Below are 22551 nucleotides of genomic sequence, written 5' to 3'. Positions count from 1 at the left end.
CACAAAGCTGGTTCTCTCAGGACCTGCTGTCCTCTCTGCCAGGAACACATACCCTCAGGTCTTCCTACCACCTCCTCCAGCCACTTGTACCTCAGCACAGGCGCCACCTTCTTGGAGAGGCCCACCCTGGTCCCTACTAAAATTACCCTCCCAGTCTTCCTGCCAGATCATTCTGTCTCGTCCACTTCCTGCACTCCTCACTTCCTAGCAGGATCTTGCTTACTGCCTTAATTATCCCCTGTTCCCTCCCAGTTGTCAGCATGTAGCCTGGCCCCCAGGACAGGGCCCAGCACCAAGGAGCCTTAACAGATGTTCAGGATTAGGTTACCGAGGTCTTTGCCAAAGCCAGACTGCTTGAACCCTCCAAATGGAGCAGCAACGTCGGTCTTGTTGTATGTGTTGACAAACACGGTGCCTGCCTCCAGCTTGTCACTGACATACAAGGCCTTGTTGATGTCCTTGGTGAAGATGCCAGAGGCCAGGCCAAACTCTGTGGCATTGGCCCGAGACAGCACAGTGTCCACGTCGCTGCAGGGAAAACCCACAAAGAACTCTGTGAGGAGGGTCATGGGACCATGATGGGCATGGAACACAGAAAGACCTGTACTCCTTACTCCTGGTTGGGGGTGGGGCAACCCACTCCAAGCTCCCCACCACATAGGACCGTCTAAGCAAATGCACTGGGCCTACAGAAAGTGGGAAGGAGACAGACCAGCCAAGCAAAGAGGAAAGAATAAGAGAGGAGGCAGAGCAGAGTCGGTCCCTTCTGGTTATCATGGGGGAGTCCCTCACTGTGTAGACAGGGGGATGGGAGCCCAGGGAGGAAGGCAGGCTGGGAACCCACCACACATTGAAAGGCTTTCCTTGGGCAGCTACACTGGGGGCATCCACAGACATCATAGGCTTGGAGACTGGGCACAATGCTTGGTAGATGGGAGAAAAGTATCTCATTCTAATACAATCAGCAAGTAAAGAAAACTTTTATAATTTTTTGACAGTTGGAAGTATAGTATATGGAGGAGGAGATGCCATTCTGCAATCTGCTGAAAGGTGCTGTTCTGAAAAATGATAGTCAGGAAAAGGGCCTGTGGTAGAGCAATTATGGCCAGTCTAGTTCTCCCTTTGGGCCAGATCTGGCCTCAGCTAGACCAACAGGACAGGTGGAAGTGAGGTTCAGGGCTTTTTGAGGCCAACTGATGGCTCTTGAGGAGGCTTGCTTGCATCTTCCACCTGGCCTCTCTGAGGGCCTCTCTGGCTGCCCCGGACATGGCACAGAGCAGAGGTGGCCAGCCACATGGAACCCTGACCAAATTGAAGACTTGCAAGTGAATTAAGTAATTTGCTACCCTAAGCCACTGGGGCTTGGGGTGGTTTATTACGCAGTAGTGGATAAGAACAGAACCCAGCATGCTGTGTGAGGCATCAGAGAGACAAGGAAGACACTCTCAGTGGTACCCAGCCTGGCTGGTCCCCTGGGGCTCTCCTAACTTCAGCACTTGAGACAGACTCCACAGGAAGCTACGCTGCATCCACAGCCCCCACCCTATCTGCATTCCTTTTCTGCACTCCCCTCCACAAAGCTCAAACAAAGACACCAGGAAGGCATGGGAGAGGATCAGGCTCTCAAGAGACATAAGCAGGACTCCCTACCCATCAGCAAATCGAGAGATGACCATAATAGGTCCAAAGGACTCCTCCTTGGCTATGAACATGTGGTCCTCCACGTCCGTGAAAATAGTCGGCTCGAAGAAGAAACCTAGGGGGAGACAGAAGTCCATGGTCTGCAGGCGGGCAGACCTCTCCCCAGCCAGGCCTGGACCCGAAAAGCCACCATGCACACATCTTGCAGGTTGCGACACCTGTGTGGTGGCTGCTACAGATAGTGGGTGGCTTTCCTGCCACAGAGTTATGAGTTCGCAGGATCCTCACAACCCTTTCAAGTAAATGCTGCTAAGGAAGATGGGCAGCTCAGTGTTGGTCTGAGAGAGTGGCAACTCTTAACCTAGTGCCAATGGTTCTCTATCAGTCCCTATGGAGTAGATTGAGCTGGGCAGAGCGGGGAGCCTTGGACATGGGTTCTGATGGCCAGGACCCCTCAGTACTGTCTCCCTGTTTCCTGGACCCTCCGTGCAGGTGCTGATGCCCCAGGTGCAGGGGGTGAGTGCTCTCAGCCAGGAACACTCTCCTGCTCTCCTGTCAACATATGTCTTCCACCTCCTCCCATAAAGACTGCTGCTCCTATAGGCCTTGGTTGTCGATGGAACCAGTTCTGACAGCAGAAATGCTTCCTCTATTTTTAGTTTCCTAAGGAATCTCCATACTGTTTTCCAAAGTTGCTGCACCAACTTGCATTCCCGCCAACAGTGTAAGAGGGTTCTCCTTTCTCCACAACCTCTCCAGCACTTGTTGTTTACTGTCTTGTTAAATTGGCCACTCTAACTGGTGTAAGGTGGTATCTCAATGTGTTTTTTTTTAATATATTTTTTTAAAACTTCTTTTCAGCATAACAGTATTCATTGTTTTTGCACCACACCAAGTGCTCCATGCAATCCGTGCCCTCTCTAATACCCACCACCTGGTTCCCCCAACCTCCCACCCCCCGCCCCTTCAAAACCCTCAGATTGTTTTTCAGAGTCCATAGTCTCTCATGGTTCACCTCCCCTTCCAATTTCCCTCAACTCCCTTCTCCTCTCCATCTCCCCTTGTCCTCCATGCTATTTGTTATGCTCCAATGTGGTTTTGATTTGAATTTCCCTGATGGCTAATGATGATGAACATTTTTTCATGTGTCTGTTAGCCATTTGTATGTCTTCATTGGAGAAGTGTCTGTTCATATCTTCTGCCCATTTTTTGATGTGATTATGTTTTTTGGGTATTGAGTTTGAGAAGTTCTTTATAGATCTTGGATATCAGTCCTTTGTCTGTAGTGTCATTTGCAAATATCTTTTCCCATTCCGTGGGTTGCCTATTTGTTTTGTTGACTATTTCCTTTGCTGTGCAGATGCTTTTTATCTTGATGAAGTACCAAAGGTTCATTTTTGCTTTTGTCTCCTTTGCCTTTGGAGACATGTCCTATGGCCCTGTAATTGCACTACTGGGTATTTACCCCAAAGATACAGATGTAGTGAAAAGAAGGGTCATATGTACTCCAGTGTTCGTAGCAGCAATGGCCATAATCACCAAACTGTGGTAAGAGCCAAGATGCTCTTCAACAGATGAATGGATAAAGCAGATATGGCCCATAAATACAATGGAATATTACGCCTAATCAGAAAGGATGAATACCCAACTTTTGTAGCAACATGGATGAGACTGGAGATTATGCTGAGCGAAATAAGTGAAACAGAGAAAGTCAATTATCATATGGTTTCACTTGCTTGTGGAGCATAGGGAATAACACAGAGGACATTAGGAGAAGAAAAGGAAAAGTGAAAAGGGGGAAATTGGAGGGGGTGATGAAGCATGAGAGAGTGTGGACTCTGCGAAATAAACTGAGGGTTTTGGAGGGGAGGGAGATGGGGAATGGGTGAGCCTGGTGGTGGGTATTAAGGAGGACATGTATTGCATGGAGCACTGGATGTGGTGCATAAACAATGACTCTTGGAACACTGAAAAAAAAAAAAAAGAAAGAAATGCTTCCTTTATGTCTCTTCTAGACAGGGAGCCCCAGGACCCTGAGACTCTACTGGACTGAGATATAATTTAGCCTGAGTAAAGGAAAATTGAGAGACTTGAAATTTTCTCTTTCTAATTCCTAATCTAATTTATTAATCTAATTAGATTAATCTGATCTAATCTTTAGATTAGATTAATCTAGATCTAATCTAATCTAATCTCTTTCTAATTTCTAAAAAATTAACCTTAAAAGCAACTTAATAAAATATTCCATACTTTTCTGAAAAACAATCTGAGGGGTTTGAAGTGGCGGGGGTTTGGGAGGTTGGGGTACCAGGTGGTGGGTATTATAGAGGGTACAGATTGCATGGAGCACTGAGTGTGGTGAAAAAATAATGAATACTGTTTTTCTGAAAATAAATTAAAAAAAATAAAATAAATAAAAAAAATAAAAAATTATGTTTTAACGTTAATTACAGTTTTTCAAAGCTACATTTGGTATGAACACCTATTGACTCATGTGGTATGGCCTATATGCTCTCAGAATGCAAACGAGGGCTGCCCACCAGGTGTGGGAGGCTCTGCATTGGCTGGGATCTGTCCATTTCCTGTTCTTTCTGTACTCTTCTCTGCCCTTCTGGACTTGGCCCACATGAGGCTCCCCTACCCTCTGACAACCAACTGAATTTGTACCCCACAGCTCTACCCTCCACCAGCTTCTAGGAATTCTACTTCCTCCTCTTGGCTCTCAGGCCAGGAGGTGGTGACAGTTGCTCCCCAGTGTCCTGGTTTCTGGGTGATGTACCATCAGAACTGTTCTGCAAACCATGCCTTCATTTTACTCTCTCCCATCAGACCCTGAACTCTAGTGTACTGAGAGCAGGGAAAGGGTGGCTATCAATGGCTATAAAACTGTCACTGCACGAGGTGCCAGGGAGCATCTGTGACATAGGAGTACCTATGGTCTGCACCTGGATGTTATTTGAGCTGGTTGATGAATTCGCCAGCTGCTGAGGAAATGGGGAGAGGTTTGTTAATCAGAGCAGCAGAAGCCCAGGGAGCGGGGAAACGTGAGATGTACTCAGAGAGAGTAAAATGTGGCTGGAGCAAGGGCAGGTCAGTTAGCAACAGACTATGGAAGACCCTGCACATGAAGTGAGGAGTTTGAGCTTGCTGCTGCAGGAGGATGGGTCACTGCAGAAGTTGCTTCAGCGTTGGGGGAGACATACTCAGACTTCCGGCAGCTACCATGAGTAAAGGGTTAGCACAGTACAAGAGGGTCTTCAGGAAGCAGGCGTGATGCTGCAGGCAAAATGAGCTGCAGAGTCGGCAATATGGCAGCAAGGATGCAGGGGAGGAAGACAGATTTTTAATTTAAGAGAATGAGGCAATTAATTTAAAGTAGGAGTCAGAAAAATAGAAAAATCTAGAATTCATTGTTTCCTTCCCTCCTTCGCTCCATCAGATTAACTCAGATTTGGTATGAGTCTTAGTGCTGGCATGAAGGACCTAATGGTGTAGAAGCCAGACATGTGCCTGTCCCCATGTGGTGGGCAGTCTGACAAGGAAGCAGCTCAAACAGTCCATGCCACAGCCCCTGCTCCTCTGGCTCCTGTGACTTGATGAGATGGAAGATTCTAGAGAGGCAAGTGTATATCTGGGTCAGAACACTCCGATAACGTGATGAATTTGGTAACTGTTCAGTCTCAAGGGCCTGCGGACATGCCGGTGGAGGTGTCTAGGTGGTCAGGATTTCTGGATGAGGAGGAGCCTGGAGACAGGTACTTGGGAGGGTGTGAGCCACTGCAGGGAATGAGACCCTCCAGGGAAATGGTCTGCCATGAGAAGTGCTCCAAGTTCAGGATATACCTGGGGCTATACCTCCATTCAAGGCACAAGTGGAAATGGAGGTTCAGCGAAAAGTGACCACTGAGAAGTAACAGCGAAGACAGAAAGCTATGGAAGCCAGTGCCATGGAATCCATGGGAGGAAAGAACTTCAAGGATGCAGAGATATTTAAGGCAAATCAAAGTCCCCTACTAAACCAGCACTGACTAGATTTTAGAACTGGTGTCTTCACCTTGCCAGTATAACATCTGGTCTGGCTGGGGTCCAAATAGCCAAGGACACCACAGCCAATGTCCCGAATAAGCTCTGAGGTCTGGGAGCCTAACCATGGAGTTTGTGGAGTTCAGACACCTGCAGTTAGAGTGGGGCAGGAGACCAGAGGCCATGCTACCTGCCAGAAGTAGCCAGTAAGCCAGAAGTGCCAGAAGTGCTCTGACTGACCTGGCCGAGAAACTTGTTTCCCACCACAGACCAGCGTGGCCCCTTCCTCCACACCATGCTGGCAGTACTCTACCAGCTTCTGCAGGTGGGCTTGGTGGTTCTGCGGCCCATGGTTGGTGTCCCGGTCTAGAGGGTTGCCAATCTTCATCTTCTTTACCTCTTCCACCTGTGGAGAGTCCTCCCAGTCAGGTCCTAGTCAAGTACCATGGTTTCTGTTGATATTCCCAACCTGACCCGCCTAACAGGTTTGCATGTTTGGTGACCAGCCACTGGGCCCTGAAGAAAGTCTACACACGCTCAGTACAGTCTCAATTCTGGTTCCAGATCTGCCTTCAAGGCTGAAACCCCAAATGCCTCTAATGTACAAGGAGACAAGCCTAGCATCAGATAGGCTGAGAAAACAGAGGTGTCCAGGGATAGGGTGAGGCCCAGACATAGGTCAGCAAAGAGTGTGTCCCTATAGTGGTCCTGCACCCAGCTTCATAGGCTGAGAAGCTGAGAGATCACTTGTCTGGGCCCTCCAGAATATGAGTGGGGGTGGGGCAGGGAGATACATGTCCTGCCACAGTGCCCTGGTGACAAGAGTAGGAGACTAAGTGGAAGGGTCTGGGCCTTGAGTCCATCCACTCCTGCTCCCACAACTTCCTGCTTCAAAGCCCAGCTTCAAGGTCCCCTCCTCTGGAAAGGCTTCCTTGTTGCCTCAGCCAGCCTAAATGTAAGTCTAGGCTTTGCCCCTTGGAGACATGGGTTTTGGACTCCATAAAAGATGTGCTACATGGTGTCTGATGGATTCTGGGGCTGGATGCAGAGAGTCAGAGAAGTCCCTGAATATGGGATGCTGTGCTATGGAAAAGAACTTAGATGGCACTACCAGTGGGAGGTAGACATCAGACCTTCTGGACTCCTGGCTGGGGTTCATCACTCTTGTTTTTGCCACCTCTCTCCAGGTTTCTTCCTCAGTTTCTTAAGATCAAACAAGGTCATCTCCACCCTCACTATAGATGCCTCAAGGTCAGGCTTGACTGGCTGCCTCCTCCTCTGAGACCAGGGCTACTTTACCCCTCCGCTCTATACCCCCCAGCCAGGCCTAATCAGAAGACACTCAAGCCCCCAAGGACCAGCCCCTACCCTCTCACCAAGGACCCCTTAGCTCTTCTGTGCTGAAGAGAGTCCCTATCCCTGCTGTGCTCTCCTTCCCTGTTCCCACCTGGCCACCAACTCTCCCCTAACCCCAGCTCCATCCCTAGGATGCCAAGAGTAATAATGCTGAGTGTCCTGGATGTGCCTCTCACTTCCCATATTAGGGAGCTGAAACTCCCCTGACAGTTCTCCTGGGACTCTGACCCCTATCCTCACCCTGTGGGGGTTTCATGACTCCTTTGCAGACCTGGAGGGGGCTGGGGCTTGCCCAGCTATGTTCTCCACAACTACATCCATTCAGTGAGCTGCCCCCTCATAGGCCCTCCATCATGACTTCCCACCCGTGCCCCAGATTCAGCTAGTCCTATACTGGGTCTGTCACAGCAAAGGACTCGTTCAGCCAGGCTGCCCAGCTCCCAAACTACAGTGGGTTATGCATTGTATTCACTTCTCATGAAGATAGGTTTGAATCTGAGCTAACTTGTGACTTGTTTGGGCAGGCAGAATGTGACAGAAGCAACCTTGAGAGGTCCCAAGAAATCTTTATACTCCTGTTCTCCCTCCTAGGAGTCCTACCATTGGCCCTGCATGTGTCTGAGCACACACTACAGGATGAAGGACTGCAGGGACAAAGATGAGCCATCCCAACGCAGCCACCAAGCACCCCCGCCGACTGCAGATGCACAAGCAAGTTCAGGCGAACCTAGGCTGGTGCCCACAGTGCCCACCCACAAGACCAGGACTGCATGAATGGCTGTTAGCCCAAGCCACCAAGTGGCAGAAACTATTAAACTCCTTTCTAGAAACCCTGTTTCTTTCCTCACTGCCTTTCATATTTTTATTCCTCATCCAAGACCCTCCCCAGAACTCCTTCCTCACAGCTGCCTCGCCTTGTCCCAGTCCTGCTCTGTCTTTTCCCCTGGCTTCCTAAATACAGTTTTTTACACCAGCATGTAGGGGCTGTGTTCCAACATCTTCTCTCGTATCTGCTGGAATCAGACTCTGCTTGCCAGGATGTGGAGAAGGATTCTTGGCTGAAGTTTAGCCCCAGAGCTCTGTAGGCCCTACAATCACTGAATGAACCAGGGATGGACTTGGGACCCAGTGACACCAACCAACATCCTCCCCACAGCTTTTTCCAACAGAGTCAGTGGGGCAGAGTAATCTCCCCTTTGGTCCTGTCTTGTAAGAATGTAGGAGAGGCTGTGAGTGCCACACACCCCCCTTTTGAGAGTACCCACCTGCCTCTCACAGCTGCTGGTCCCAGGTCCCAGGGAAACCTCTTCTAGCCCATGAACACTCACAGCCAGCAACTGTTGAAGGGGACAAATGCCTGGCTCCTTGACCCCAGGGGTACATCTAAGAGGTATCATTTGTGCTCCAGAGCTTCTATCTGTGGGTCAGGCTAGAGCTAGATGTCACTTTGAGACCAGACCTGTCTCTGTCCTCTTCTGGTCCCTCCCACCTCCCAGGCTTTCCCTGACAGCTCACCCACAGTGAGCCACATGCACCTCAATCCCTGGCTTAGGGTTCACTGTTCGGGAGCTGACCTAGGACAGGCCTTTTTTGGTTAGGTCAGTGTGAGCTGCAGAGTTACCATTTCTTGCTGAAATAATAAAGACATGTGAAAAAAGATACAGTTTTGCCGGAGGGTTTCCTGATTCAGAAGGACAGTGTCCGACTCCACCTGATCCAGCCCTCCCTCCCTGCCCCCTACCCCTGAAGCATAGGTGGCCGTCCCGGTGAAGACTCTGCAGTAGAACTTACCACCTTCCGTACAAACTGGTCATGGATCGAGTCCTCTACAAATAGCCGTCCTGCTGCAATGCAGTTTTCTCCCTTGTTGAAGAAGACGGAGCTCATCCCCTTTGGAGAATGGATAAGGATGCTGGCTCACAACTGCTCCTGGGGTGCCAGCTCCCCACATCCCACCTACCCAGGCCCAGTTACCACCTCCTTATAGGGAAGGGTAGGAATGTGTGTCTCCAGTATCCAATGGGATGGCATCCCAGGCCCAGCCAGCAATGGACATACAGGCTCTACTCATTCTTTAGTCACCTCAAGAGAAGAGATGAGTCCCATCCCCTGGGGGGACACCTGTGTTCACATTACAGAGAGTGGAGGACAAGAGGGAGTGGAGAGGAGACCCTGTATGCAGGCATGCTCCCTGGGGTGATGCAGGAGGAGTCAGAGTCCACACTCTTGGGGCTGAGCCCGGAGAGTCTCTTAGCTTGGAGCAGGCAGCAGACACAGGCAAAGGCAGGCAGACAGCCCCCTGTCTTGGGAGGGACTGGGTGCCAGCCTAGGCCTGAGAGAACTCCTGGCAGCAGTCCAGAATAAGTGTCCTCAGAGGCTCAAGGGAGCCTGCATTTTGGGCCTGGAAGCCCTATTTGGCGGGCGGGGGGCTGTGAGTACAAGGGAGGAGCAAGAGCTTGGCTCTCCTGGCAGCTGGAATTGCACTGCCCAGTAACATGGCCTGGGCCTTTGGCCCTGAAGTAACGGCCTTGGCACTGATGCCAAGACCCTTTGGAAATGGACTTGCCTCTCTCAGTTTCCCTATCCGAAGATGCACTCCCTTTTATGTCTATGCTGGGCATCACATTGTCCTCTAAGGCACAGCGAGACTTAGAGGGAATGAGGCATATTTGGACACCTGGTTGAACTGACTTGTTCCCACAGGTGTGGAAAGGGGGACCAAGGCATAATAATAACAATGACAACATGAACAAAAGAACCACTGACACACAGCACCTGCCACATCTTCTTAGCCCTTCAGACTTCGTAGCTTGCTGAATCCCTGTAATAACCATAGGTGTATTCTCCCTATGATACAGGTGAGAACACAAAGCCCAGAAACATTGAGTAACTTGCCTGAGGCTGCCCAGTGAGTCAGTGGAGGAGCTGGGCAAGTGGACACGGGAAAAAAAGAAAAGTTGTCATGCTGATTTCAGAACAGATGGAACTGTGGCTTACATTTATCATTCTGTGAAGCTGATCTCAGTAATTCTGATAGTTATGAAACTTCTTGAGAAATTTGTTTCCTGGAAGGCATATATCATTCCTTGTCCCCTAGGTCCCTTCCTGCCAGTCTAGGCCAAATGTGTGAGTTTGACTGTAGAATCAGAGATGGGTGCCCCACCTCCACCCCCCAGGCAGGCCCTCACCATCTGCACAGCCTTGCTGAGGTCACAGTCAGCAAAGATGATGAGGGGCGACTTCCCTCCCAGCTCCAGGGACACCTTCTTCACGTTACTCAGGGCGCAGCTGAAAGGGACAGAGATTGGTACGGTAGGGCTGGGTCCTTGGGAGACTGAGACATGGGGGTTCCAGGTGGAGGGGCCAAGGGAAGCTACAAAGCATGCTTTGCTCAAAGAGCAAGGAGGGGGTCAGAAGGAGTTTCTCCCCACTCCCATGCTCATCAGCTCTCCCTAACTCCCTCCCCTTGCCACAGTGCTGCCTTTCTCCTCTTCCACACCCAGGCCTGCACCCACCGCAGGGCCTTTGCTCACACAGCCCTCTCTGGATCACTCCTCCTTCAGGCATCCTCAAAGCTCATTTCTCACTTCCTTCTGGGTTCTGCTCTGTCCCTTGCTGGGGTACCTGCCCAACTGCCCCCTATAAGTGGCATGCCCCTGTGCCTGCTGTACTATGCTGCATGTTTTATTTGTGTCCAACCCTACCCATCAAAGCTTAAATCCCACCGGGGCAGGCAGGCGTTTGTCTGGTCAAGCAGCAGTGTTTGGTAAACATCCAGTGAATAAACCAAACACAGAACCATTTCCCAGTTGGGTCAGCTGCCATGCCACAGGGACTCCAGCACCTCAGATTTTCAATGACAGGTGCAAACAGAGAGAAGCCGGGAATTCTGTGCATGCTACATGGTGGGCACAAAGTGGACTCACTGATACTGTCCTCTCAAGGGACACCCAAAGGACTGGGCCAGGAAAAGACAGGCATGCCACAGGGTTGGCGTGGGGCATGCTCCTCACTGAGGACTGACCCAGGAAGAGGGCTTCCATCTCAGGCACCAACCACAGCAGGCTTGAAAAGTCCCCAGAAGATGGCAGTCCCACATTAACAGGATGTCCCAAGCCCTCCTGCCCTGTAGTCCTCAGACCTGACATTTACTGAGTCTTCTCTCTGGCCTTAGCACACATGCCTATACAGCACTGGGGAGACCAGCTAGCTTTTGAATAATGACAGGTAAATAAGCCACTGTGGCTGCTTGCAACTACCCTTCCCACTGTGTCCATCAGTCCTGCACCACAGTCAGCCTCCCTCTCTTCAATGTTCAGGTTTGCTCTCCTGCACTCAAAATGAAGCATTACAGCTCCATCTGGCCTCCTCACAGGCTGTGACATCAGCTTCTACTGACCCTAAAGACACTCTACCAGCCACACTGGCCATGGCTCCTGACCTAGAAGAGGATCCCATGTAAAGCTGTTGTGATCAAGCATGGCATCATTCAGAGTCCAGGATGCACCCTGGCTCACAAAGTGGGTGTGGGGTCAAGAGGTGAGAATCCCATCTTGTAGTGCACAGATGGGCTCATGGAGAGCAGGATCAGAAACTGCAGAAGAGTCCAGGGAGAAGGAAGTACCCTGCACTGGGTACTACAAGGAGATGTTGTTTTAACACGAAAGAAGCCTTTCTCCTCATGGAATTTTCATGTTATAGCTGGACTGCCCAAGGGAGATCTCAAGCATAAGTCTTGCAACAGAGTAAGAGGGTGGTCACATAAGCTCAGAGAAAAGCTGCAGTATGCCCAACAGAAGCCCCAGCTCCTCTCTATTTGTACTTTTCACTAAAGTACAGATGCCTGAAATCGACCCCCTAGAATTCAGCTTCAGTGGGGTGGGGCTCAGGCATCCCACCGTTGTTTTGGGGATGCCAGGGTTACAAGGTACTATGTGGTGGTCCAGCCCTCTCCAAGCTCATCAGCTACATAGACCAGTACCACGGAACATGCAAACTACCTTTGCTGAAGTTATGGGGAAACTGAGGCCTGGAAGGGTCAGGGCTAGGCCCTAGTCATTATCATGAATTAGTGACAGAGCCAGGAACACAACCCCAGCTGCCTGAGGCAAGTCCAAGGAGTAAGAGATGAGAGGATGTTCTAGAACAGAGCTGTCCAATAGAGTAGAGCAAGCACCTCAAATACCAGCCACATATGTAATGGCAATTCTATTGTAGCCACTAAAAAACTAAATTAAATTTCTTTTAGTTTTAAAAGAAAACTAAAAAGAAACCAATGAAATTAATTCTAACATATTTTATTTAACCCAATTAATAAAAAATACAATTTCAACTTGCAATCAATATAAGAGGTTTTTAACAAGGCACTTTGTATACTAACTTTTCAAAATCCGGTGGACCTTTTACATTTGAAGCACATCTCAGTACAGAGCAGCTCTGTTACACTTGTGCTGGTGGCCCCAAATTTCACTGAGTCTTCAGCAGTCCCCTGGTCTGAGTGTGCTCCACAGAGCAGCTGCACCAGCCTCACCAAGAGCTTGTCAGAAACCCAGACACAGAGTCCCAACCTGCGTGAAGCTCATACACAGCACTGCCCACATCCCAACACTGTGATCAGAAGTACTTCAACCACCTACCTCTTCATGATGTGTTTTCCCACCTCTGTGGAACCTGTGAACCCAATTTTCCGCACATCAGGATGGTCTGAGAGTCTCTGGCCAATCAGCGAGCCTGTAGTGAAGAGTGAACAAGGGGTCAGGGGGCTGCCAGGTACTGAGGGGGAGGTACAAGCTCCACCACCCTCCACATGTCCATCTTGAGGCTAGAATTCTGGGCACTGCACCCCAAGTGCTTAGTGCCCTCAGTCCCAGGGCTCACTGTGCCTCATTGCCTGCCATGGGCAGAATTGTGTCCCCTCAAAATTCATTATGTTAAAGTTGTAACCCCCAGTACCTCACATCTGACTGTATTTGGAGACAGGGTCTTTAAAGAGGTGATTAAGTTAAATGAGGCCATCTTCTCTTTCCTTCAACACACACTATCTCCTCAGCTGATCTCACCCTGGCCCATCTCTTCAAATGCCATCTCCAGACACATTATCCTCTAAATGTGTCTGGGATCTGGATCCATTTGTGATTCCTCTGACTGTTCAGCATCCTTACTTGGATATCCAACAGCCTCTCAAATACAACATATTCAAAACCAAACTCTAAATCTTTCCCCAGATGTGCTCCTCCTCCAGGTTCTCCATTTCAGTAAACAACCTCTCCTTGAAACCATTTTTTGAAGCCAAAAACCTGGAAGTCAGTATTGACAGTTCCCTCCCCAACTTGTCAACTGCCCAGTCCTGGGCTTCTCCACCCACCCAATGCCTTTGTTTCCACTGCTCCCTTGTCTCCAAGCTCATAAAACTGCATGTGCCCAGGTGAACCTGTGAAGATTTTGGTTTAGTAGGTTTGGAGTGGGATACTTGCATCCTCCCTATATAGTTAAAGTTCTATATATCATTAAAGCTCCAAATATAGTGAAATCTCTATAAGTGATGTTTTTGAAGATTTACTTATTCATTTTAGAGAAAGAGAAAGCACAAATGTAGGAAGGGGCAGAGGGAGAGAATCTTCAAGCAGACTCCCCACTGAGTGCAGAGTCCAATACAGGGCTCCATCCCACAACACATGAGATCATGACCTGAGCTGAAACCAAGAGTCAGATGCTTAACCGACTGAGCCACCCAGATGCCACAGGTCTCTAAGTGATTATGATACTAATTCCATTCCACCATTCTTGTTAAAAAGAAAATAACTGCTTGTGAGATAAATATTTGCAAAAGATGTATCTGATAAAAGGACTGTTATCCAAAATACACAAAGAGCTCAACAATAAGAAAATAAACAACCCAATTTAAAAATGGGCCAAATATCTGTACACACACCTCACCAAAAAAGATAGATGGCAAATGAGATATGTAAAGATGCTCAACATATATTATTAGAGATTGCAAATTAAAACTACACAACACACTTATTAAAATGGCCAAAATCCAAAAAGCTGACAACACCAGATGCTGGAGAGAATATGGAGCAAAAGGAATTCCCATTAATGGTTGATGAGAATGCAAAATGGTGCAACTGCTTTGGAAGACAGTTTGGCCGTTTCTTACAAGAGTAAACATAACCTTACTATGTTTGGTACTTACCAAGTGAGTTGAAAACTTGTCTACATAAAACACTGCACACAGATGTTATTAGCAGCTTTATTCATAGCTGCCAAAACATGGAACAAACTGATATGTCCTTCAGTAGGTGAACAGATAAATCACCTGTGGCACATCCAGACAATGGAATATTATTATTCAGATTAGAAAGAAATAAGCTATCAAGCTATGAAAAGATATGGAAGAAACTTAAATGCATATTACTAAGTGCAAGAAGCCAACCTGTAAAGACTATATACCATATGACCCCAACTATATGACATTCTGGAAAAAGAAAAACTATGGAGATAGTTAAAGACTGGTGGCTTCCAAGGACTGGAGGGAGGGAGAGATGAGTTGATGGAGCACAGCGAAGTTTTAGGGCAGTGACATTGATTCTGTATACCACAATGGTAGAGGCATGTCACTATATATTTGTCACGAATGTACAACACCAAGTGTGAATCCTAATGAAAACTGTGGACTTTGAGTGATAATGACATGTCAGTGTAAGTTTGTCACTTGTTACAAACCTACCACTCTGGCATAGGATGTTGATAGTGAAGGAGGCTGTGTGCACAGGGGGTGTGGGGTATAAGGAAACTCTCTATACTTTCAACTCAATATTTCTGTGAACCTTAAACTGCTCTGAAAAATAGTGTTTTTACTATTATTACTACTACTAACAACAATAATATCACTCTTATAGGCTACCAAAGAAATATTTATGAGAAGGTATTATGTATCAGATTACAAAGAAATTCTCCATTTTAAAGACTTTGTTTTTAAGTAATCTCTACACCCAATGTAGAGCTAGAACTCACAGTTCTGAGATCAAGAGTTGCATGCTCCACTGACTGACAGGGCCAGGTGCCACAGAAAACTTCCATTTCAGAAAGCATTGTGTACAACTATTATGGGTTCGGTTGTATCTTACCCCATTCATATGTTGATATCCTAACCCCTAGGCCCTCATAATGTGACTTTATTTGCTCTTTCATTAGTGGTACTTTGTTACAGCAGCAGTAGCAAACAAATACATGGGCCATATTCTCTAATCATGACCTAATAAAACTAGAAATATAAGAAGAGAATTTTAGAAAAAATAAACTTGGAAATTCCTTTAGTCTTCTTTCTTACTGCATCAGAGAAGATAACAGAACTACAGTTGCATGTTAATTTGGAATAACAAAAATAGAGGAGCCAAGATGGTGGAGTATGGGACCCCATTTTAACTGGTCCCCTGAATTTAGCTGGATATCTACCAAACTATTCTGAACACCCATGAAATCAGTCTGAGGTGTAAGAATATATATTTGGATCTTTACAATCAGATAAGCACTGTTTTTTGCAAGGTAGGAAGTGCAGAGTCACAAATCTGTAGGGAGGTATCAGAAGATAAACAGAAGGGGGAGGGAGGCACCATAAGCTGGTGCATGGTAAGTGATATAACACCAGAGCACAAAATCAGAACCTTTAGAAATCTGCTCTAAGGAGTGACATACCCCCCCCCCAAAAAAGAGTGACATCCTTCTTGGAAAGGAACAGGCAGAATTCTAGGAGAGCATTATGGTCTCGGGACAGAAGCCTCAGAGACAAAGGGGCTTCCTGAACTGGCAACAAGCAGTGAAGCCAGGAAGCAGCTTATGGTTAGTGAACCCAGGAATGGTTTCTCAGCTCAGATCACCAAAAACTACAAGCCAGCCTGGTTGAGAACTGCTCTTCTCTTGAGCAGCCTGAAAAAATCAGGAGCCTGGGCCCACAACCAGGCAAAAACTTACAGAGCTGTAGAGGCTGGGAAAGGGTTTTAGAGCAGTGCTCACACAGGATCCAGGGGCTGTGGGTGAGAGGGTGAGCCCGCAGTCGCTCATGGTTTTAGAAGCACAAAGGTCAGCACCAGGCCTGGGTCCCTGGGACAACCTCTGAGTCACTGCAGGGGAGGCTGTGGTTTTCAATGGCGCATACAGAAAAGGAGACTGTTTGCTCTGGAGGGTTTATTAAAGAGTGCAGACTGTGAATTTTCTGCTCCAGGCCAGAGGTTTGGGTGTGGTCATTTTTGCTCTACCCTTCGGGAGAAGCACAAAAAACTGCCACAGAACAAAAGCACAAGAAGACTAGTTTCCACTGAGTCCATTTCCTGACAGGGGGCAGGGTAACTCCACGCACACAGGGTTGCCTGAGAAACAGTGCGCCATACTCCTCCCCCAGAACAGGCTGGAAGAACAAGAGGACAACAACCTTACAGACCCCATAAGACTGTAAAATCCCAACACCAGGGGAAAATAGTATGGTGAGCTCCAGGTGTTGCCTCACAGCTTGTTTATTTTTCAGATTTAACTCTCTTTTTCTTTGTTTTCTTTCTCTTATACTTTTCCTCTGTTTTATTCTTTTTACCTTTTTCTTGTTTCAGTTAGATGTTTATTATATCAACTTGTAATTCATAGTAGCTTTTTAACTTGTATTTTTTCACACCTGTATGTTTTTATAGGCATATGCTCTTTTGTAGTTCTTTCTTTACTATTCAATATTACATATATATGTAATATATATACATAAAATTACAAGAAAAGTAAAATTTTAATATATAGATATAAAAGTTTTATTTTCATATATGAGATATATACATACATATACTTTTACTTTCATATATATGTATATAAAAATTTTACTTTCATATATGTATAAAAGTTTTACTTTCCTTTTAATTTTGGGAAATAGTGTTCTCTAACACATGAACCAAAATACACACAGGAACAACTGAAACACCCTGCTTTGTACACACTGAAAGATTATAGCTCCCCTTCCTTCATCCCCCCTTTTTAAAATTTTTTAATTTAGTAGATTTTATTCTTGTGTTTCATTCTGGATTTGTTTTTTGTTTTTTTTTTTTTAAATATTCTATTTATTTATTTGACAGAGGGAGAGAGATCACAAGTACGCAGAGAGGCAGGCAGAGAGAGAGGAGGAAGCAGGCTCCCTGCTGAGCAGAGAGCCCAATGTGGGGCTCGATCCCAGGACCCTGGGATCATGACCTGAGCCGAAGGCAGAGGCTTAACCCACTGAGCCACCCAGGCGCCCCTGGATTTGTTTTATCAGTGATGGCTTCTCACTGCTCTGGATTTAGTTAGGGTACACCTTGCTTGGGTCATAGTTGATATTTTGGACTCTACTCCTTCACTCAACCATCCCCCAACAGAATGACTAGGAGGAGAAACTCTCATCAAAGAAAATAACCAGAGACAATGTAATCTACCATAGAACTAATGGATATGGATATAAGCAAAGTGTCAGAGAGAGAATTCAGGATTGCAATCATGACAACAATAGCTAGGATTGAAAGAAGCATTAGTGAAAATATAGAATCTCTAAGAGCATAATGAGATCTAATCAGGCCATAGAAAAACTTGCTATGAATGAGATGTAATCTAAATTGGATGCTCTAACAGCTAGGGTAAATGAGGCAGAAGAGAGAATTAGTGATCTAGAAGACAGGCTGATAGAAAGGAGGAAGCTGGGGAAAATAGGGACAGGTAGCTCGTAGCACCTAAGAAAAGAATTGCAGAGATTAATGATGCCATGAAATGTACGAGTGTCAAAATTATTGGGATCCCCAAGGGAGTGGAGGGGGGGTGGCTAGAAGGCATATTTGAGGAAATGATAGCTGAGAACTTCCCTAATCTGGGAAAGGAAACAAGCATTCCTGTCTAAGAGGCAGAGAAGGCCCCTCCCCAAATCAATAAATAGATCAACACCCCAACATACAATAGTGAAGCTTGCAAATTTTACAGCCAAGGAAGCAGTCCTGAGAATAGCCAGGGAGTGGAGGTTCCTTACATATGGAGGGAGGAATATCAGAATAACGTCAGACCTGTCCACAGAAACATGGAAAGCTAAGAAAGAGCTGAAAGGACATATTCAGACTACTAAGTGAAAAGAACATGAAGCCAAGAAAACTTTACCCACCAAGGCTGTCATTCAGAAAGGACAGAGAGATCAAGAGCTTTCAGGAAAGGAGAAACTAAAAGAATATGCAACCGCTAAGCCAGCCCTGTAAGAAATATTAAGGGGGATTCTGTAAACGAAGAGAAACCCCAACAATTACATAGACAAAAAAGAAAAAAATATCTATAGAAAAAGGGACTTTATAGGCATTACAATAGCACTAAATTCATATTTCAATAGGTACTCTAAAAGGAAATGGGCTAAATGCTCCCATCAAAAGACATACGGTTTCAGATTGGATAAAAAAGCAAGACCCATCCATGTTGTCTAAAAGAGACTCATATTGAATCTAAAGACATTTCCAGATTGAAATTGAGGGGATGGAGAACTATCTACCATGCTAATGAGCCTCAAAAGAAAGCTGAGGTAGCAACCTTCATATCAGAAAAATTTGATTTTTAGCCAAAGACCATAATAAGAGATGTAGAGGAACATTATATTATACTTAAAGGTTCTATACAGTAAGAAGATACAACAATTGTAAACATCTATGCCTCCAACATGGAAGCAGCCAATTTTATCAACCAACTAATAATGAAAAAAAATAAAGAAACATATTGATAATAATACAGTAATAGTAGGAGACTTCAACACTCCACTCACAGCATCAGACAGATCATTTAAGAAAAAGATCAAAAAGAAATAAGACTACTGGGGTGCCTGGGTGGCTCAGTGGGTTAAGCCGCTGCCTTTGGCTCAGGTCATGATCTCAGGGTCTTGGGATCGAGTCCCACGTTGGGCTCTCTGCTCAGCAGGGAGCCTGCTTCCTCCTCTCTCTCTCTCTTCCTGCCTCTCTGCCTACTTGTGATCTCTCTGTCAAATAAGTAAATAAAATCTTAAAAAAAAAAAAGAAAGAAAGAAGACTACTGAAGGACACATTGGACCAGATGGACTTTGTAGATATATAAAGAACATTCCATCCTAAAATATACAATACTCATTGTATGAGTATTGTACAAAATACTCATTCTTCTCAACGGGACATGGAACCACATACTAGATCATAAATCAGGTCTAAACCAATTCCAAAAGATTGGGATTATTCTCTGCATATTTTAAGACCACATGCTTTGAAACTGGAACTCAATCACAAGAAAACATTTGGATGGAATTCAAACACTTGGAAGTTAAAGAGCATCTTGCTAAAGAATGATTGGGTCAACCAGGAAATTAAAGAAGAATGTGAAAAATTCATGGAAAGTAATGAGAGTGAAAACACACCGGTCCAAAACCCATGGGATATGGCAAAAGTGGTCCTAAGGGGGGAAATACATAGCCATCCAAGCCTCTCTCAAAAAATTGGAAAAATGCCAAATGCACAAGCTAACATTACAACTAAAAAGACCTGGAGAAAGAACAGCAAAGAAAGCCTAAACCAAGCAGATGAGAAATAATAAAGATTAGAGCAGAAATCAATGAAACAGAAACCAGAAAAATAGTAGAACAGAACAATGAAACTAGAAGCTGCTTCCACAAAAGAATTAATAAAATTGATAAACCTCAGGCCAGAGTTATCCAAAAAAGAGAGAGAAAGAGAGAGAGAGAAAAAAGGGACCCAAATTAATAAAATCAATAATGAAAGGGAAGAAATCACACTTAACAACAAGGAAATAGAAACAATTATTAGAAATTATTACCAGCAACTATATGCCAACAAATAAAGCAATCTGGAAGAAACGGAAGACTTCCTGGAAACTTATAAACTATCCACACTGAAACAAGAAAAGATACACATTCTGAACAGAACAATAAGCAGCAAGGAAGTTGAAAGAGTAATCAAAAGCCTCCCAAAACACATGAGTCCAGGGCTTCCCAAGGAAATACTACCAAACACTTAAAGAAGAAATTACACCAATTCTACTGAAGCTGTTTCAAAAGACAGAAATAGAAGAAAAACTTTCATACTTGTTCTATGAGGCCAGCATTACTCTGACCCCCGAAACAGGCAAAGACCCCATCAAAAAGGATAATTTCAGATCAATATCACTGATGAACATGCATGCCAAAATACTCAACAGCATCCTACAGTACATTATTAGTACAGTACAGTACATCATTCTACCAACAGCATCCAACAGTACATTAGAAGTATTATCAACCAAAAACAGGTGTGATTTATTCCTGGGATGCAAGGTTGCTTCAACATTTGCAAATCAATCAACATAATAAAGCATTTAATAAAAGAAAACATAAGAAAGGTATGATTCTCTCAACTGATGGAAAAAAGCATTTGACAAAATACAGTCTCCTTTCCTGATTAAAACTCTTGGAAGTGTAGAGATAGAAGGAACACACCACAATTATCATAAAAACCATCTATGAAAAGTCCATAGAGAATGGCATTTTCAATGGGGGAAAACTGAGAGCTTTTCCCCTGAGGTCGGGAACATGACAGGGATGCCCACTCTCACCACAAGCTATTCAACAGAAGTCCTAGCCTCAGCAATCAGACAACAAAGAGAAATAAAATACACATTCAAATTGGCAAGGAAGAAGTTAAACTTTCTCTCTTTCCAGATGACATGAGACTTTATGTGGAAAACCCAAAAGACTCTACCCACAAATTACTACAACTCATACAGCAATTCAGTAATGTGGCAGGATACAAAATCAATACATAGAAATGAATTGCATTTCTATATACTAAGAATAGAAAGAGAAATTAAGGAATTGATTCCATTTACAATAGCACCAAAAACCCATAAGATACCCAGGAATAAATCTAACCAAAGATGTGAAGGGTCTATACTCTTCACACTACAGAACACTTATGAAAGAAATTGAGCAAGACACAAACAGATGGAAAAATATCCCATACACATGGTTGGCAGAATAAACACTGTTAAAATGTCTGTGCTGCCCAGAGCAATCTATACTCTCAATGCCATTCATATCATCCATCTCAAGTACCATTGGCATTTTTCAAAGAACTGGGACAAACAATCCTAAAAGTTGGATGGAACCCCAAAAGACCCTGAATTGACAGGGGAATGTTGAAAGAGAAAACAAAAGCTTGAAGTATCACAAGCTGTATTACATATACGAGCTGTATTACAAAGCTGTGATCATCAAGACAGCATAGTATTGGCACAAAAACAGACATATAGATCAATGGAAGAGAACAGAGACCGCAGAAATGGACCCTCAACTAATGGTCAACTAATCTTCAACAAATCAGGAAAAAATATCTAATGGAAAAAAGTCTCTTCAATAAATGGTGCTCGGAAAATTGGACAGACACATGCAGAAGAATGAAAGTGCACCATTCTCTTATACCATATACGAAGACAAACTTAAAATTCATGAAAGACCTCAATGTGACACAGGAAATCCATCCAAATCCTGGAAAACATAGGCAGTAACCTCTCTGACATAAGCCACAGCAGCTTCTTTCAAGACACATCTCCAAAGGCAAGGGAAACAAAAGCAAACATGAACTTGTGGGACTTCATCAAGATAAAAAGATTCTGCACAGCAAAGGAAACAGTTACCAAAACTAAGAGGCAGGCCACAGAATGGGAGAAGATATTTGTAAATGACACTACAAACAGATGGCATCTAAGATCTATAAAGAACTTCTCAAAGTCAACACCCAAAACACAAATAACCCAGTCAAGAAATGGGCAGAACACATGAACAGACACTTCAATGAAGACATACAAATAGCTAACAGACACATGAAAAAATGTTCAGCATCATTAGCCATCAAGGACATTCAAATCAAAAGAGACTATGGACTGTGAAAAGCAATCTGAGGGTTATGAAGGGGTGGGGGGTGGGAGGTTGGGGGAGCCAGGTGATGGGTATTAAGGAGGGCACGTATTGCATGGAGCACTGGGTGTGGTGCAAAAACAATGAATTCTGTTACGCTGAAAAGATATTAAAAAAAAAAAAAAACATTGAGATACCACCTTACACCAGTTAGAATCCCCCAAATTTACAAGACAGGAAACAACATGTGTTGGTGAGGATGTGGAGAAAGGGGAACCCTCTTACACTGTTGGTAGGAATCCAAGCTGGTGCAGCCACTCTGGAAAACAGTATGGAGGTTCCTCAAGACAACCCAGGAGTTGTACTACTAGGTATTTATCCCGAAGATACAGTTGTAGTGAAAAAGAAGGGCCACATGCACCCAATGTTCATAGCAACAATGTCTACAATAGTCAAATTGTGGAAGGAGATGAGATATCCTTAAACAGATGAATGAATAAAAATATGTGGTTCATATATACAATGGAATATTACTCAGCCATCAGAAAGGATGAATACTTAACATTTGCATTGACAGGGATGGAACTGGAGGGGATTATGGTAAGTGGAATAAGTCAAACAGAGAA

The 22551-nt window shown here is 45.2% G+C and overlaps 1 protein-coding gene across 3 annotated transcripts in view; it reads right to left on the bottom strand.

The window, feature by feature from the left end:
- Positions 1–22551, bottom strand: part of ALDH1L1 (aldehyde dehydrogenase 1 family member L1) — a 126927-nt gene that overhangs the window by 1765 nt on the left and 102611 nt on the right. For all 3 annotated transcript variants that reach the window (XM_004781502.3, XM_013050491.2, XM_045063410.1), the window contains 6 exons: positions 12657–12750; positions 10209–10308; positions 8812–8910; positions 5905–6070; positions 1651–1756; positions 329–528 (listed from right to left, as the gene is read on the bottom strand). In XM_004781502.3, coding sequence (XP_004781559.1) covers positions 329–528; positions 1651–1756; positions 5905–6070; positions 8812–8910; positions 10209–10308; positions 12657–12750 — 765 coding nt within the window. The remainder of the gene's footprint in view (positions 1–328; positions 529–1650; positions 1757–5904; positions 6071–8811; positions 8911–10208; positions 10309–12656; positions 12751–22551) is intronic.

This window comes from Mustela putorius, unplaced genomic scaffold (assembly GCF_011764305.1).
Source record: "Mustela putorius furo isolate JIRA1106 unplaced genomic scaffold, ASM1176430v1.1 tig00003850_pilon_pilon_pilon, whole genome shotgun sequence".
In the NCBI taxonomy this organism is placed as follows: Eukaryota; Metazoa; Chordata; class Mammalia; order Carnivora; family Mustelidae; genus Mustela; species Mustela putorius.
This window is presented reverse-complemented; position numbering and strand designations above follow the sequence as displayed.